The sequence below is a fragment of the Schistocerca serialis genome, chromosome 4, assembly GCF_023864345.2.
Source record: "Schistocerca serialis cubense isolate TAMUIC-IGC-003099 chromosome 4, iqSchSeri2.2, whole genome shotgun sequence".
NCBI classification, from domain to species: Eukaryota; Metazoa; Arthropoda; class Insecta; order Orthoptera; family Acrididae; genus Schistocerca; species Schistocerca serialis.
The window spans coordinates 649,128,095-649,143,917 of record NC_064641.1 but is presented as its reverse complement, the minus strand read 5'-3'; the positions used below and the strand labels follow the sequence as shown (position 1 = coordinate 649,143,917).

The window sequence follows — 15,823 nt, the reverse complement described above, 5'->3', positions numbered from 1 at the left end:
TTCAGAATGTTCTTCAAACCAATCGCATACGATTGTGGCCCCATGACATGTCGCATTGTCATCCATGAAAATTCCATAGTTTTTTGGGAACATGAAGTCCATGAATGGCTGCAAAGGGCCTCAAAATAGCCGAACATAAGCATGACAAGAAACCCCAATCCACGTAAACACAGCCCACGCCATTATGGAGCCACCACCAGCTAGCGCAGTGGCTTGTTGACAACTTAGGTCTGTGTGGTATGCACCACACTAGAGCCCTACCATCAACTCTTACCAACTGAAATCAGGACTCATCTGACAAAATCATTGTTTTCCAGTCGTCTAGGGTCCAATCAATATGGTCACGAGGCCAGGAGAGGCGCTGCTCGCGATGTCGTGCTGTTACCAAAGGCACTCGCGTCGGTCGTCTGGTGTCGTAGTCCATTAACGCTAAATTTCACCGCACTGTCATAACGGATACATTCGTCGTACGTTCTACATTGATTTGTGCGGTTGTTTCACGCAGTGTTGCTTGTCTGTTAACACTGACAACTCTACGTAAACGTTGTTGCTCTCAGCCGTTAAGTGAAGGCCGTTGGCCACTGCTTTGTCATGGTGAGAGATAATGCCTGAAATTTGGCATTTTCGGCACACCCTTGACACTGTAATTCTCGAAATATTGAACTCCCTAACGATTTTCAAAATAGAATCTCCCATGCGTCTAGCTCCAGCTGTCGGCCACAATCACGTCGGAAACCTTTTCGCACGAATCACCTGACTACAGATGACAGCTCCGCCAATGCACTGCCCTTTTATACCGGTACACGATACTACCGCCACCTGTGTATGGGCATATCGCTATCTCTTGACTTTTCTCACAGCGTAGTTTGGAATCCCCACCCAGGAGCTCTATGTCCCTGCAGGTAGGGATGGCAGTTATCGCTGAAACAACCGGTTTTCGGTTACACCGGTTTTTTCGTCTCTAGTTTAAGCTGACTGCTAAAACCGTTCAAAAAACAGGTTTTTGGAATACCCGATTTTCGGTTTTTTTTTGTTGCTGTATCTCCCAGTAATAAATGTAGGCTTCGAACAAATACTGAAAAATTCTAATGGAGGTGAAGGTGTAGGAGATCAAGATCGATATGGGGTTGAGAATGTAGAAGAAATTAAAAAATGGCTCTGAGAACTATGGGACTTAACTTCTGAGGTCATCAGTCCCCTAGAACTTAGAACTACGTAAACCTAACTAACCTAAGGACATCACACACATCCATGCCTGAGGCAGGATTCGAACCTGCGACCGTAGCGGTCGCGCGGCTCCAGACTGTAGCGCCTAGAACCGCACGGCCACTCAGGCTGGCGGAATGTAGAAGAAATCGGACTCACTGTCTACAAGATTGCAAAGATGTAGGAGATGGGCACAGCAACCGCGGGAGCGAAGATTTACAAGTTGATGATTTCCCTGCATCGTCACTTTTCGATGGCATCATTTCTTCAGCTTAAGCCAACCCAAAATTAAGGGTTCAGTAATTATCGCAAGTTTATAGAATGTCAACAAAATTGTAGTTACGTCAATTACATTGATCTTCTCTTCCAAAGGACACTGCGGGTGCTTTTTCTCCTTGTGTGATGTCTTAAGATTTTTGTGTCTCCTCCCGTTTTTAATCTTTTAAAGCACTGGAACATTGTACTTCACCGCTACCGTAATTTTGCTAAATGCTTCCAACCCAGACAGGGTGTCATTCTGCACTACAACCAATGTTCGAGGGCGGCAGTTAGAAACTACAGCATAGACGAGGCTCGGGCAAATGTTCTACACTCCACGCGCACCCACATCGTCTAATAGGCCATGCCGCACTTAAACAGATACATTATTGTCTCTGCAAAGCTATTCTTATGTCCTGTGACTTCATACGCTTTCCCGGCGTAATAAGTCTTGAAAGTTTCCTCGGGTTTGCTGCCGGATCCTAAAAACAACTTAAGTCAATATTTCGACGATCCAGTTGTCCACCATCTTCAGGAGAACTCTGCTGTTACTGAGTCCCGCTGAAAACTGATCCAAGGCTGCAAATCGTCGTCGTATACAGGGCCCCCATACCGTACACAACCCATGCGCCGCCCATCATAGTTGCTGCCCTCCTCGGCTGGGCAGGTGGCGCCGCCCTTAGTAGAACACAGATGGCAGCGATAGGTCACCCTCAAACACTATTTTCTAAGATTCGGAGTGATCGCAACGAAGAACGTTCTGTTTTGAAGCGGGACAGCACTTGGTTACACTTCCTGCTAATAGGAAAGCCATTGTTTCTATTAATAAAATTGTCTGCAAAACTAATTTTAGTTGTCTCTTTACAAAAACACTGTTCCAGAAACCAGAAGCGTTGGAAATTATCACAGTACTTGTACTTAATTTTCATACCGAGTCCCTCGTTTAAGCAAAGTTCTGTTACCGCCTATTTTTTCGGCTGTTGTAGCCTTGTATGACGGCGATGTTGATTAACAGAGACGATGGCTTTCCTCTTAGCGGGGTGTGGAACCCTGTTCTTCGATGTGCCAGTCCGAGGGTTTGAAAATAGTGTTTGATTGCGATATATCACTGCCGCCGGTGTTCCACTAATGGCGGCGCTACCTGTCCAGCCTAGGAACTCAACTGCGGTGCATGCACCGTGTACGGTACGGGGGTCTAAACAGCACGACGATTTGCAGTCTTAGCATCAGTATTCAGCAGGACTTAGCAGCAACAGCGTTCTCCTGAAGATGGCGACCAGCTGGATCGCCTAAATAATGAATCAAGTTGATTTTAGTATCCAGCAGCAAACCTGAGGAAACTTTCAACTACTATGTCATGTGTCTATGTCGCGTGTTTGTTGCTAGTTTCTAACTGTAGGCATTGTTATTAAAATAACAATAATCCAGTATTTATAGCAAAGGAAACTTTACTTCTTTAAAAAAATAATTTACAAAATTGTTAAGGCTTTCGTGGCCACTTGTTGACAAACTGCCTATTGGCTTCTGTCTCAGGTTCTTCGGCCGACGTTCATCTAATGATTTTACTGACGTTTCGCCAGCGCTAGTGGCTGGCATTGTCAAAGCTTCTCCCTCCACCTTTCACCACCGGCAATGGAGGGTGAAGCTTTGACAATGCCAGCCACTCGTGCTGGCGAAACGTCAGTAAAATCATTAGATGAACGTCGACCGAAGAGCCCGAGACAGAAGCCAATAGGTAGTGTGTAAAAAAAAAAATTGTTGAAAAACCAAAAATATTAGCTCTGTTTTTATGGCAAATTCATATACTGGTTTTTTACGCGGTTACTAGTAAGAAAGTAGCTGCTTGCAATGAGGACTCGCAAACTCTGGGTCGCGTGCAGACTTAATTATATATACACACAAAGTGCATCTCTCCTGGAAGTCTAGAATCCCAACAGTTTTTGCCTGTTTCAGATTTACATACTCGTAAGACATTGGTCTCAAGAATACCAAAATCGAATCAAAGTCTCTACAGTAGTTCCCCAGACAACGCCAGACACACAAAACCAATCGAACAGGAGACTTCAATTTATATATCTAGCTACAGAAGATTTAATAAAATATGTTTTATTTACTTAGTAAAACATGAGTGCAACTTACATTTTATGTTTGCATGCCGTAATGTACGCCGATTATTATGCTTTCAGCGGATGATGAATGCAATGTATAATGACAAAAAATTATTTTTTATGTGATGTAGTTATTATTTAACATGTTTTGAGATATTTTTCTTACTTTAGATGTACTATGAAGCCTGGCTTCTTGCCAACTTTTATGATTATACGTCAGCGGGAGGTATCCTGTAGGATTTGATGAGTAACTTCGCAAGTATCAAAATATGTGACACGAGAATGGCCGCATCATTTGATTGCATTGACTTAGAATCATAAGTGTTTTACACCGCCAAGGAATTACAGATTTTGGTATCTGTCATAAATCTGAACTTGATACGCCAACCTGTTCCCAAAAAATGGGATCTTAGCAGTCGGACAGACAGACAGATGGATAAAAAACGTTGAAAATATTCTATATGTGTGGTATAATCATAAATCAACAATATTCGGATTTTTTCGTTTACCTGTACAGTGAAACCTTGCTTCTTGCCAAATTTCATAATTCTAGGCCAACGGGAAGTATCCTATAGGCTTTGATGTGCGACTTCAAGTATCAAATACATTGACATAAATGGCCTGATCTTCTGATTGAATTGACTTAGAAGCTCAAAGTTTTTACACTGTCAAGGAACCGAAAATCTTGATAGTTGACAAAAATTTGAACTTGATACATTTACCCGTTCCTGAGAAAAAGAGTTCTTAACAATCGGACAGACAGACAAACAGACAGACAGATGGACAAGAAAGCTATCCTATAAGGGTTCCGTTTTCATAGATTGAGGTACGGAAACCTAAAACTGAAAAACAAAGCTGTTGTAGTCGAGATTAAACAAATACCGGTTAATCAGAACTAAAATACCGGTATCGGTTTAAACGGGTCGGTTTCTCGTGTCCGTACCTGCAGGTCGATCTTGGGGCGAGCGACTGGAGCGGCCGGTCTCCTCCTGGAGGCGGCCTGCTGCTGGGACTGTTGCTGGGACTGCCCCCTGGAGGCGGACGGCCCCCTGCGGGAGCCGGCGGATCGCGCCGCCCCCAGGGACGGCGTCACGGCCGCCTCCCAGTCCGCGGCCGACACGCCCAGCTCCTCGCGCGCGCTCGTACTGTCGAACTTGCGGCTGCCCCGCGAAGACCTCGGCGAGTCATCTGACGTCCTCTGCAGATACAAGCAGAAAACCGAAACCGTCAACGAAATGCCACAGTAGCTGGCGCATCGTCTACATATACATATATAGATATATCGTTACAGTTATTGAACTATATGGAAAAAAGTAAATTAGTTACAAACTACTGCGTGCACACACTATATTCAACACGAAGATATCACTACAGATATTCGCATTTAGGTTTGACATGTAGATGAAGATGAAATAGGAGATATGATACTGCGTGAAGAGTTTGACAGAGCACTGAAAGACCTAAGTCAAAACAAGGCCCCGGGAGTAAATAACATTCCATTAGAACTACTGACAGCCTTGGGAGAGCTAGGTCTAACAAAACTCTACCATCTAGTGAGCAAGATCTATGAGCGGGCGAAATACCCTCAGTCTTCAAGAAGAATATAATAATTTCAATCCCAAAGAAAGCAGGTGTTGGCAGATGTGAAAATTACCGAACTGTCAGTTTAATAAGCCACGGCTGCAAAATACTAACACGAATTCTTTACAGACGAATGGAAAAACTGGTAGAGGCCGACGTCGGGGAAGATCAGTTTGGATTCCGTAGAAATGTTGGAACACGTGAGGCAATGCTGACCCTACGACTTATCTTAGAAAACAGATTAAGGAAAGGTAAACCTACGATTCTAGCATTTGTAGACTTACAGAAAGCTTTTGACAAGACAGGAATACTCTCTTTCAAATTCTGAAGGTGACAGGGGTAAAATACAGGGAGCGAAAGGCTATTTACAATTTTTACGGAAACCAGATGGCAGTTATAAGAGTCGAGGGACATGAAAGGGAAGCAGTGGTTGGGAAGGGAGTGAGACAAGGTTGTAGCCTATTCCCGATGTTATTCAATCTGTATATTGAGCAAGCAGTAAAGGAAACAAACAAAAAATTCGGAGTAGGTATTAAAATTCATGGAGAAGAAATAAAACCTTTGAGGTTCGCCGATGACATCGTAATTCTATCAGAGACAGCAAAGGACTTGGAAGAACAGCTGAACGGAATGGATAGTCTCTTGAAAGGAGGATATAAGATGAACATCAACAGAAGCAAAACGAAGATAATGGAATATCGGGTGATGCTGAGGGAATTAGATTAGGAAACGAGAGGCTTAAAGTAGTAAATGAGTTTTGCTATTTGGGGAGCAAAGTAACTGATGATGGTCAAAGTAGAGAGGATATAAAATGTAGACTGTCAATGGCAAGGAAAGCGTTTCTGAAGAAGAGAAGTTTGTTAACATCGAGTATAGATTTATGTGTCAGGAAGTCGTTTCTGAAAGTATTTGTATGGAGTGTAGCCATGTATGGAAGTGAAACGTGGAGGATAAATAGTTTAGACAACAAGAAAATGGAAGCTTTCGAAATGTGGTGCTACAGAAGAATGCTGAAGATTGGATGGGTAGATCACATAGCTAATGAGGAGAGAATTGTAGAAAAGAGAAATTTGTGGCACTACTTGACTAGGAGAAGGGATCGGTTGGTGGGGCATATTCTGAGGCATCAAGGGATCACCAATTTAGTATTGGAGGGCAGCATGGACGGTAAAAATCGTAGAGGGAGACCAAGAGATGAATACACTAAACAGATTCAGAAGTATGTAGGTTGCAGTAGGCACTAGGAGATGAAGAAGCTTGCACAGGATAGAGTAGCATGGAGAGCTGCATCAAACCAGTCTCAGGACTGAAGACCACAACTATATGTAGGATATGCGTGCCATCATTGGCGAACATGTGGCGCAGACGAATAGCGAAATTCTGCATGACCCCCTGACCTATCGAAACATCGATTCTGTCGATGACCTCCTGAACGGCTGTTTTCAGCTCAGCTCTGGTTTCGGGGTTATTGCTGTACACCTTGTCTTCAATATAGACCCACAAAAAGGAGTCGTATCTGTCCAGATCCGGAGAATATGGCGGCCAATCGAGGCCCATGCGAGTGGCCTCTGGACACCACAGAGCCAGAATGTGGTCCCCAAAGAGCTCCTCTAGGACATGAAACACTGTGCTGCTCCGATGGGGTCGAATCCGTCTTGCTTTGAACCACAAATTGTCGAAATCAGGGCCACGTTGGAACATTGGGATGAAACCATCTTCCAAAACCTTCACGTAACGTTCAGTAGTCACCGCGCCATCAAGGAATGTCGGACCGATTGTCCGTGACTGGGCATTGCACACCATACAGTCACCCGTTGAGGGTGAAGAGACTTCTCGAACGCGAAATGCGGTTTCTCTGTCTCCCAAATGCGCCAGTTTTGCTTATTGACTAACCCATTCAAATGAAAGTGGGCTTCGTCGCTAAGCCGAACCATACAGCGCGTTCTAATTTCCAGCATGTGCCGCGGCCAACGGTGCAGTTTGAACGGCCGGCCGCTGTGGCCGAGCGGCTCTAGGCGCTTCAGTCCGGACCCGCTCTGCTGCTACGAGCGCAGGTTCGTATCCTGTCTCGGGCATGGATGTGTGTGATGTCCTTAGCTTAGTTAGGTATAGGTAGTTCTAAGTCTAGAAGACTGATGACCTCAGATATCAAGTCCCATAGTGCTTAGAGCCATTTGAAACATTTTTTACAGTTTGAACGGCGAAATGCAAACTGTTCAGAAGCTATGACGATTTTGTTTCAAGTAGTTCAATATCTGTCACTCTTTACATTCTCCGTGTTAACGTCTGAAGACGGAAATTTGAGTAGTCAATTATACCGGAGGACCAGGAATTTAAGGGACTGTAGAATGGTTCGGATCCATTCGGATTGCAATGAATGACAACATATCTAGAGAAGCACTTATTATTAGCAATCAACATACACAAAAGGATATATACGTATTCTCCCACCAGCTTACGAGGCTCGCGGACCCTGACTTACGACAGCCGCTCGACCGAGTGCTCTTTCGCAGCTGTTCTCCCTTTCGCCGCGGTCAGCGTCCCGTTAGCCCCCATTCGCGGGGTGGTATCCTGGCCATTTCCCTCAGGTGCAATTATCTCGAAAAAGGGCAGCGCTCTCCACAGAGATCCGGTCGAGTGCAGTGACCGAACATTCCGCTAGCCATTATGCGGTGCATGGCGGACTTTACCTAGGAGCACTACTACTCATTCGCTCTCTCGTTCCACTCGCAAATGGAGCGAGGGAAAAATGACTATCTATAAACCTCTGTACGAGACCTAATTTCTCTTCTCTTCGTGATCCTTACGCGAAATATCTGCTGGCAGCAGTAGATTCGTTCATATACAAAGTCGGAGGAGAGATATTTCTGTTGTAGGTAGTTGTGTGGAAATTCATCCAAGTGCATTATAACTGAGTTTTGGTATTGTCAATAAAGTTATTCTTTGAAAATTGTGTTCGATCTTTCATCAGTGCGAAGATATTTCAAACGTATTATTCGAACACAGGAGCATTCGAAGCCCTGGATAATTTAAAAAAAAAGGCAAAATCAGGGCATGTCAGACCACACTACGCGCTTCCAGTCAACTACTGTCCAGTTTCTTGTGTTGTTTGGCCTATTGAAGACGTGCAGTTTTATATTCTCCTGTGAATAATGGGCTTTTGCGAGGTACCTGATTCCAACTGTCCACTGCAAGCATGTCCATTCGCAATTTTCGGTTTGATATGGTTCAGATGGACCTGCACTGACTGACAGCAGCAGTTCCTGCCGGATTTGAAACAGATTGCCACTGAAGAGGAACGTCATCCGTCACAGCGCACTGGTTGTTTTCTTTTCACGATTATCATTCTTACGCCGTCCGTCCCTGGTAGCTGAGTGGTCGGCGCGACGGAATGTCATACCTAACGGTCCGGGTTCGATTCCCGGCTGGGTCGGAGATTTTCTCCGCTCAGTGGTTCAAATGGTTCAAATGGCTCTGAGCACTATGGGACTTAACTTCTGAGGTCATCAGTTCCCTAGAACTTAGAACTACTTAAACCTAACTAACCTAAGGACATTACACACATCCATGCCCGAGGCAGGATTTGAACCTGCGACCCTAGCAGTCACGCGGTTCCAAACTGAAGCGCCTAGAACCGCACGGCCACACCGGCCGGCTCCGCTCAGTGACTGGGTGTTGTGTTGTCCTTATCATCATCATTTCATCCCCATCGACACGCAAGTCACCGAAGTGGCGTCAACTCGAAAGACTTGCACCAGGCGACCGGTCTACCTGAGGGGAGGCCCTAGCCATGCGCCATTTTTTTTATTCTTACGCCTTGTTACATGGCTACGAGTGGTACTCTATTCCTTGTAGACACGTTGGACGGTCCGCATACGAAGCAGTCAGTTTCATTCACGGTGTGGTCACGGTTACGTCCAAACACGATAGCTCCATTCTGTCATGTCTCCACCTTGGGGACACACCTTACTGCGCAGATTCAATACATCGACTGGCAAATACACTCCGTTTCACTGCCATGATTTACGCCAAATGGTGAGAGGTTACATGACGGCCTGGTATCAATTATACACAATCTACAACGCACCTAAGCGGTCAGCGTGGTCTTTCAAGGGGCTAACTAATACTTTGTATAGTGAGATTACACAGTTTATTATAGAGCTGTACTAAAGAAATAATACAGTAAAATCCACGTTAGTTAGTTACATGTTCCATAGTTCATTCGAACGATTCTTTTATTGAAATGATGCTGAAAAAGTCAGTTTATAGGATACGTATGTACCTATCTATCCATGCACGGCACCAGTGTGTTCCAAAAATATGCGCGTGAAAATGAATTTTTTCGGAATATCACATCTCGGGTTTTGTTTATCACAGAGATAGGAGATCAAGTGTTTTGGATAGTCCTTGATGAAGCAACCATTTGTATATCTATCGGGAGAACGGCCATTCGGTAACTATCCTAAAGTACAGGGTCAAAATTTAAAAATTATACACATCGCCCAGCCCAGGTAAATTGAGCAAACAGGTCCGTTATTTTACTTTGAGTGTGGTCCATCGTGGACCTTAGGCGGCTTATAAAAGCACCATTTGTTCATGGGCGTTTCCTGAGAAAATTCGGAAAAGCCATGATTTTTAGGTAGCGAAAGTACCAGTTGTGGAGATGACCAATTGCTTAATCTCTATTCATGGCGAATCGTCGAAAGTTTACATTTTTCTTAAGATGATGTTCTCCGGGAACTCCGGAACTTTTCCGGTATCAATATGCGTTATCAAGATCCAGAAGTTCAAATAGTTCAAATGGCTCTGAGCACTATGGAACTTAACTTCTGAGGTCATCAGTCCCCTAGAACTTAGAACTACTTAAACCTAACTAACTTAGGCAGAAAACAGCAAAAACCGGTTTTTGGCCGTTTTTGCTCAGTGGGCAGCAATTACCTAAATAACCAACGATAGCAAATGGCTCAAATTTTAACTGTGTATTTTTTAAACATTTATCTATAAACACCATTTTTCCGTTTTTGAAAATCTTTATCCCTTATCAAGATACAACCGAAAAAAATCATGGTTTTGGGTACCCAAACTACCAACTGTGGGATGGCCACTTCTATAATTTCTGTTCATGGCAAATCATCGAGATTTGCCATCATATTTTCTTCAGATATTCTTCTCGAGAAACCTTGAAACCTTTACCGATATCATTATCTGTTATTACCGACATCCAGAGAATTTTACAGCTGTTGTATGTACGTATGATTAGTGTTAATATTACTTAATATATTTTTTAGTTTCATTCATTCGGCTACACTTAAAAATAAGGTTTTGTTCCATTTTTTACAGGATACCAGTTTTTAAATAAAGTTCGTCCACGGAACTGAAGAAATTTAGAGTAGATTTAAAATTAGTTTGCCTACTTATCAGACATTTAATGTTATGGACAAATTATAGAACATTTTTGTTGCTCTATACTCAGTTCCTTTCTGACCCACTGACAGTTTTAATAGTGGGTAACAAAAGTCAATTTTCCTCTAGTATTTTAGGTATGGATGTCAGTATCCGTCTCAAAACGTGATGGATTATTCATGGCGAATTTCATTAGCGAATATATATCTATAGTCAAAATGCCGAAGTACTTGATGAGGTACCTACATGACGACCACGAATGACCATAACATATTATTCTAACCGTTCGTTTTTGCTAAATCAGTACGTTCTTCGTAAATGATGAGTTCTCCCGGAAATTATTCCGTAAGACATTATTGAGCGAAAATACGCAGAATACGTCGAGAGATTCGTATGTTTGTTTTCAAGACTAGCAATTACATGAAGAGCAATGGAAGCTGAATTCAATTTTTTACGTAGCTGAGTGATAGGGTACTTCTAGTTAAAATGTTCATCAATAAGTATAGGCAAAATGTACAGACTTCTGCCCTCTTTGCTGGCTCCTTTTTCACGTGCTACTTAAGTTGTTCATATTCGTCTGTTTGCTATACGAACTGAATATAGCTGTGTCTTCTCCGAATTTATTCCATTTTCTGAGAACCACTTCATAATTCTTTGAAAAACGTCATTAATAATCTCTTCTGTCGTTGTCTCACTAAATGGATTTATTGCAGCACTAGTATCGTCTGTAAAGCGTACTAATTCCGTTTGATGAATGTTAAGTGGAAGGCCATTCACCTATACAGGATGTTCCAAAAACTTTGCACCAAACGTCGAGTGGTGATACATCACTTTTGTTGGATAGAATGTTCACTGACGATACCGTCATTTTGTATTGGTTATACCAGTGAGAGGCGGCAGGGCGTAGGCACTCTGCGTCGTGGATATGCGTTGTGTGTTGCATATGAGTCAGTCATTGCTCCCAATGAAAGGGAGTATGCCAAGCAAAATTAAAGTTACTAATTCGCTTTAAATTATCCTTCTCCACTTAGAGACACTCATTCTTAAGGTTATTTTGTTGAAAACCACTCTGTCAGCTTACATGGCGCGGCATCATGCAGCACACTTTGTAAATAGACTCCGCTAGTCGTCGAGCAGCCGCACTTGCACCAGCAGGATAAATTACTGTTAGCAACAAAAATTTTTTATCATTTATCCAATGCCAACAAAATGTTTGACAAGTAAAAAGCAAGTTTTAAATCGAACTTAAAATCATATCTCCTGGACAACTCGTTCTGTTCCAAAACTTGTTTTTAAGTCTAGCTGCATGACTAGGACTGAAAATAATGTGTTCATTAATGTTAACACTAATCATGAATACGGCCCGCCCGGTTGGCCGTGCGCACCGCTTTCCGGGCGGGAAGGAGGGCCTGGTGCCCGGCACGAATCCGCCCGGTGGACTTGTGTCGAGGTCCGGTGAACCGGCCAGTCTGTGGATGGTTTTCAGGCGATTTTCCATCTGCCTCGGCGAATGCGGACTGGTTCCCCTTATTCCGCCTCAGTTACACTATGTCGGCAATTGCTGCGCAAACAAGTTCTCCACGTACGCGTACACCACTATTCCTCTACCACGCAAAACATAGGGGTTACACTCGTCCGGTGTGAGGCGTTCCCTGGGAAGGGGGGGGGGGGGGCGTCCACCGGGGGCCGAACCGCAGAATAACCCTGGGTTCGGTGTGGGGCGGCGGAGGGGTGAAGTGGACTGCGGCAGTCGTCGTGGGGTTGTGGACCACTGCAGCTGCGGCGGGGACGGAACCGCTCCATCGTTTCTAGGCCCCCGGTTGACATACAATACAATTATGAATACGTTACCCTGTAAACTGGCTCTTTCAACATCATTTCGATAGCCGCGCGGGGTAGCCGTGCTGTCTGTGACGTCTTGTCGCGGTTCGCGCGGCTCTCCCCGTCAGAGGTTCGAGTCCTCCCTTGGGCATGGGTGCGTGTGTTGCCCTTAATGGAAGTTCGTTTAAGTTAGATCAAGTAGTGCGTATGCCTAGGGACCGATGACCTCAGCAGTTTGGTCCCTTAGTCATCACCACAAATTTCTATCATTTCGATAAAAGAATCGTCCAAATGGTCTGTCAAATATGTAACTGTCTAACCTTGGACAGCAAACTAACTGATTGAGGTCAACAATGAATATTAATTTAAGTTGTAGGAAGTTTATACAAAGGTATTTGTTGGGGATGTAGCATGGCACAGAAATGAAACGTGGGCGATACACAATTCAGACAACAAGGAAATAGTAGCTTTGAAATGTGATGCTACAGAAGGATGATGAAAATCAGATGGATAGGTTGCATAACTAATGAAGAGGCACTAAATTACTTTGGGAAGAAAAGAAATGTATGGCACTACCTGACTAATAGAATGGATCGGTTGGTAGGACACATCATGAGGAATCTAGGAATTGTCGTTCGGCTCTGAAGAGAAGTGTGGGGTTCAAATGGATGTAGGTTGGATTAGTTAAGCAAAAATGAGGATGCTGAGCAGGATTTGACTAGGTGGAAAGTTGCATCACATGTCTTTACCGACCGCACAACAACTTCCTTTCCCCTAGTGTCAATAAATTTGATTTTAGTTTCAGTTTTTGAGGATCGTGGACCATAAATTGGAATGACAGCTTTGCCATTGTAATACTACCACTTAACTGAAACTTCACATACTTTTCAGTGAGCGGGGAATGAAAGATGACGACATCGCAGTCGTGAGCGATCCCTTTCCTGGACTACCCAGGTTATCTAACGATCATATAAAGCAGTGTGTGTGTCGCAAAGCTGGATACCACTAAGAGACGGAATGGAACAGGAAATATTAATGCAAATGTGTGCGCGGCTGTCCAGAGGAGAGACAGTATAAGAGGGCAATGTAGAGCGCAGAGCGCTGAGCGCTGGCGGGGTGTCGCAAGCGGAGCGGCCAGTGGACCCACCTCCTCCTCCTCCTGCTTCTCCCGGGCTGCCCCGCTAGGAGAACGAGCCTATCAACCGCTGAGTCGCGCGCTGCAAATGGAGCGACTTTCTCCACGGCCGGTCGCGGAATGCCGCCCAAACTTGTCGCTGCTGCACACCCGTCCACGCCTCGATGCCAAGTCGACGAAGCGGCTCCATCGAACAGTTTATAACCGTATCGGTTGCTGTTCGACCGTGAACGTTTGATGAAATTTATAAACAGGTTTTTTGTTGTGTTGCTTGAAGTGTTTGATTTCCGCAATATGTTTCGAGGTATGTGCTCATCGTCAGGGAAATCCAAAAGATAATTAATTAATTGTATACGAAGAGAGTCCCACAAGGTTCAGTTTTGAGTCCGTTCTTCTTCCTTAAACATGACGTTTCAAAGTAATTTGCCTCAAACATGTAGGGGCTTCCTGGTTACATTATCCGTCCTTTAGTATTCGCTGGCCCTGGGATGACGAGATGAGATTTTATCAAACTCGACTTCTGGCAAGATCAATGTGTAGACTTTTTTTTTTTTTTTTTAAATCTCACGGGAGATAAGGAAGGGATAGCTAGTTTATTTAAGTTTCTATAACAATGTGTTACATCACAAACAACTTTAATCTTGCTACAGTTAAGAGCTCCATTAAGCCATACGGACACAGATTCTGACTCATTTATTTTACGATGATTCCTCGTCCTGAGAACTAACGGCATTGTAGACATATAATAAGATGTACCTCTATCTCTGTTTCAGACTTCACACGTCTGAAATGTCCGATAAGCAATAATTTCTCGACTGTTAAATGTCTTCTGCCCTGCTACAGTGTCTACTTTAGAACCACGTACTACAGCCACAGTAACACAACCGCTACCATGTCTATTATCGTCTGCGTTCGTAAGCGTGCAATTCAATACGCACCCGCAAAAGACTGAAGGGCCATGCAAAATCACTTGGGCACCTACTCCATTCTTCATACAAATAGCAATATTATCGATAGCTTTATATACCGTAGGGCACGAACGCCTTCTCCTCCTACGCTAACGCGGCATCACTAGTATGTGTCAAAGCTGCTGCAAGTGAGGCTGCTCGACGATTTTCGGGGTCTATTAACAAAGTGTGCTGCATGATGCCGCCCCCTGTAAACTGACAGAGTGATTTTCAGTAAAATAACCTTAAGAATGAGTGTCTCTAAGTGGAGAAGGATAATTTTTATTGCTGCATATTGGACTCCATACTGAGCCACTGAAAGCCTTAATAATTGGTAATAAAGGTCATTTTTCCCTGTAGTGTTGTAGGCATGGACATTACTGTTCTTCTCTAATTGTGATGGATTATTTACGACGAATTCAACTAGCGAATACATGTATTATGACAGCATAATTGCCGCGCGGGATAAGCCGAGTGGTCTTTAGTATGTCCATGCAAGTAATGAATATGGAACACAAGTAGTAGTTCTTCTGGTGCACTGTTCTAGTCCGAAGGCGCTGCAGTCATGGACTGAGCGGCTGATCCCGGCGGAGTTTCGATCCTGCATCGCGCATGGGTGTTAGTGTTTGTCCTTAGGATAATTTAGGTTAAGTAATGTGTAAGCTTGGGGACTGATGACCTTAGCAGTTAAGTTCCATAAGATTTCACACACATTTTTTGAACAGCGTAATTAAAATGGCTAGCTACTTGAAGAGGTAGCTACATGACTTCCGTGGGTAAACACCACATATTCTTTTTACTGCTCGCTTTTGTGCAGTTAATGCTTTCTTTCTAAGTGATGAGTAACCATATGAAATTATTCCATAAGACATTGTTGAGTGGAAATGTGCAAAACATGTCAAGAGGTTAATTTGTTTGTTTCCAAGATTACCAACTGTACGAAGAGAGCTGAACTTACTTGTTTAATAATCACAGAAAAGTGCTTCTTTCAGTTTAGGTTGTCATCTGTAAGTACACCTAAAAACTTTGAGCGTTTTGCGCTATTTACTGACTCCTGCTCATGTGTTACATCAAGTCCGGCCGCGGTGGTCTCGCGGTTCTAGGCGCGCAGTCCGGAACCGCGCGACTGCTACGGTCGCAGGTTCGAATTCTGCCTCGGGCATGGATGTGTGTGACGTCCTTAGGTTAGTTAGGTTTAAGTAGTTCTAAGTTCTAGGGGACTGATGACCACAGCTGTTAAGTCCCATAGTGCTCAGAGCCATTTTGTTACATCAATTGTTGGTACCTATGACTATTTTTCATTGTACATATATGAACATAGCGCGTTTTTTCAAAATGGTAGAACTGCTCTACTACTTTTAGCG

At 43.8% G+C, this 15,823-nt stretch overlaps 1 protein-coding gene across 1 annotated transcript in view; it reads right to left on the bottom strand.

The window, feature by feature from the left end:
• The window catches only part of LOC126475511 (uncharacterized), a 350,378-nt gene that overhangs the window by 85,132 nt on the left and 249,423 nt on the right, over nt 1–15,823 (bottom strand). The window contains exon 3 of the mRNA XM_050103427.1: nt 4,516–4,770. Coding sequence (XP_049959384.1) covers nt 4,516–4,770 — 255 coding nt within the window. The remainder of the gene's footprint in view (nt 1–4,515; nt 4,771–15,823) is intronic.